At 35.7% G+C, this 1863-nt stretch overlaps 1 protein-coding gene across 2 annotated transcripts in view; it reads left to right on the top strand.

Annotated features, from left to right (window-relative positions):
• Nucleotides 1-923, top strand: part of mettl27 (methyltransferase like 27) — a 5176-nt gene extending 4253 nt beyond the window's left edge. For both annotated transcript variants that reach the window (XM_008427399.2, XM_008427400.2), the window contains exons 4-6: nucleotides 126-261; nucleotides 423-515; nucleotides 614-923. In XM_008427399.2, the coding sequence (XP_008425621.1) occupies nucleotides 126-261; nucleotides 423-515; nucleotides 614-816 (432 nt within the window). In that variant the 3' untranslated portion in view covers nucleotides 817-923. The remainder of the gene's footprint in view (nucleotides 1-125; nucleotides 262-422; nucleotides 516-613) is intronic.
• The last annotated feature ends 940 nt before the right edge of the window (nucleotides 924-1863 follow it).

Here is a 1863-nt window from a genome sequence, read left to right as displayed (position 1 = left end):
CTAAAATTTTACATCATTTTTAACAAATATTGATGTCTTTCAAACTAAGAGCTTTGTTTTCCTTGTTTAAGGACAGAGTCACTATCATACACTATSAGACTGATACAGAGACATTTGTTGAACAGATGAAAAAACTCGGGTTTGAACATTTTGTGGGTGTGGATGGAAGCGAGGTGATGCTGGGCAAGGCGAGACAGAGCGGCTTGTACCAGGACTTGAAGCAGTGCATGCTGGGACAGGAGCCTCTCCCCGTACAGTGGGGTAATTAAACCAACATCCTGTCATCTCATTAGTCTCTGTGACCTTTATGATGGTTTCTACTTTCACTGCTTGTGGCTTCTGTACATTTAAGTTGTGACTATTCTGACTTTTTWAAAACAGTTAAATGTTAAGGATGATGAGCTTCTGTTTACCTCCTGCAGGCAGATTTGATGTGGTTGTAATTGTTGGAGCGTTAAGTGTTGGTAGTGCCCCTATTAGTACCACCAGAGACTTGTGCAATGCCACCAAACCAGGTCAGAATATCATTTTTTAATTACTTTTTTAAATTAATTTCTTCTGTCTTGTGGTAAATGTGTAATTTCTTCACTGCGCTGTTTTATCTTTCCACTAGGTGGCTTCATTTGCATGACAACCAGATGTAACCAGGATAACTTGGAGTACAAAGCTGCTCTTGACAGCGAGCTGAGGAAGATGGAGGAAGAGGAGCTCTGGACTTGTTTAGAGGTCACCGAGGTCAAAGACTGGGAGAGGGCTGTATCAGAGAAGGAGGACGGCTACATATCTGGAGTTGTATACCTCTATAAGAAACTGTAACACAATCATACCAGGAAATGTGACAACACTTGTCAAAGTGGGATATTTTTTAATTAAAATGAACTCACCACAAAGTCAAAAAGAAGTATTAAACTGAATTAAAACCTAATTGTTGCATTATTCATTATTGTTACACTATGACTCCTATATTATTTTACTTAAGAATCTCTTAAGACTTGAGTAAAATATAATTATACTGTTTATATATTATTAAATTGTACTTTGTAATTTTTGTAACATTTAAACATTTTAAATATAAACATTTTGAATATTCAAATAATATTAAAATATTTGTCAATATTTTTTTAATATCGAAAACTATTCACATTCAACAACATGTACACGAGGGTGATCGACAGCGCTAGGCTCCTCCTCCTGGCTCTGATTGGGTGTTTCTGACTGTGCGGTTCACTTTTGCAGATTGCCATAGCAACACTGGGAGGTGGCAGATGAGCTTGATTTATTTCACGGATTAYTTGTAAATATTAATCTTTAATATCATTAAAATAATGGGGGTTTTGATGTATAAACAATCTGTGAGGTCAAAACTTTTTTTAAATCGTGGAGAGACTAATGTGTTTCCCAACCACCAGGTGTCACTGTTTCATCACCTTTTTATAGAAACGTTTCTCCAGACGTCACTGAAACAATGTTTGGCTAAATAACAAAGCCCTGAGGTGTGACTCTACATCCAAGCGTCACCAAACACATCAAGCAGWATTTTTTAAAGAATTAAGTCAATAAATACAAATAAATAATGCAAAGATAAACTCTGGCTGTTTATGTTATGGTTTATTCAAAGTTTGCCTTTTGACTTTTATGTAAAAATTAGAAGTTCTCATGGTTATTTATGAATGTATCACCATAATACAGTAAGCATAACAAACTTTATTTGTGACATTCTGGACGACAGACATGCATTTTGTCTTTATGATGCTTTTCATTTGAATCAAAAAAACCCAAACATGATTCACTGAAACTCAATGAAGTTTCCTCTGCAAACATGCTTCTTCCTCCTTCAACAAAACACATTTCTGTTGTGATCTC

This window comes from Poecilia reticulata, linkage group LG14 (genome assembly GCF_000633615.1).
Source record: "Poecilia reticulata strain Guanapo linkage group LG14, Guppy_female_1.0+MT, whole genome shotgun sequence".
In the NCBI taxonomy this organism is placed as follows: domain Eukaryota; kingdom Metazoa; phylum Chordata; class Actinopteri; order Cyprinodontiformes; family Poeciliidae; genus Poecilia; species Poecilia reticulata.
Note: the sequence above shows the minus strand (reverse complement) of the source record. Positions and strands in the feature narration are given on the sequence as shown.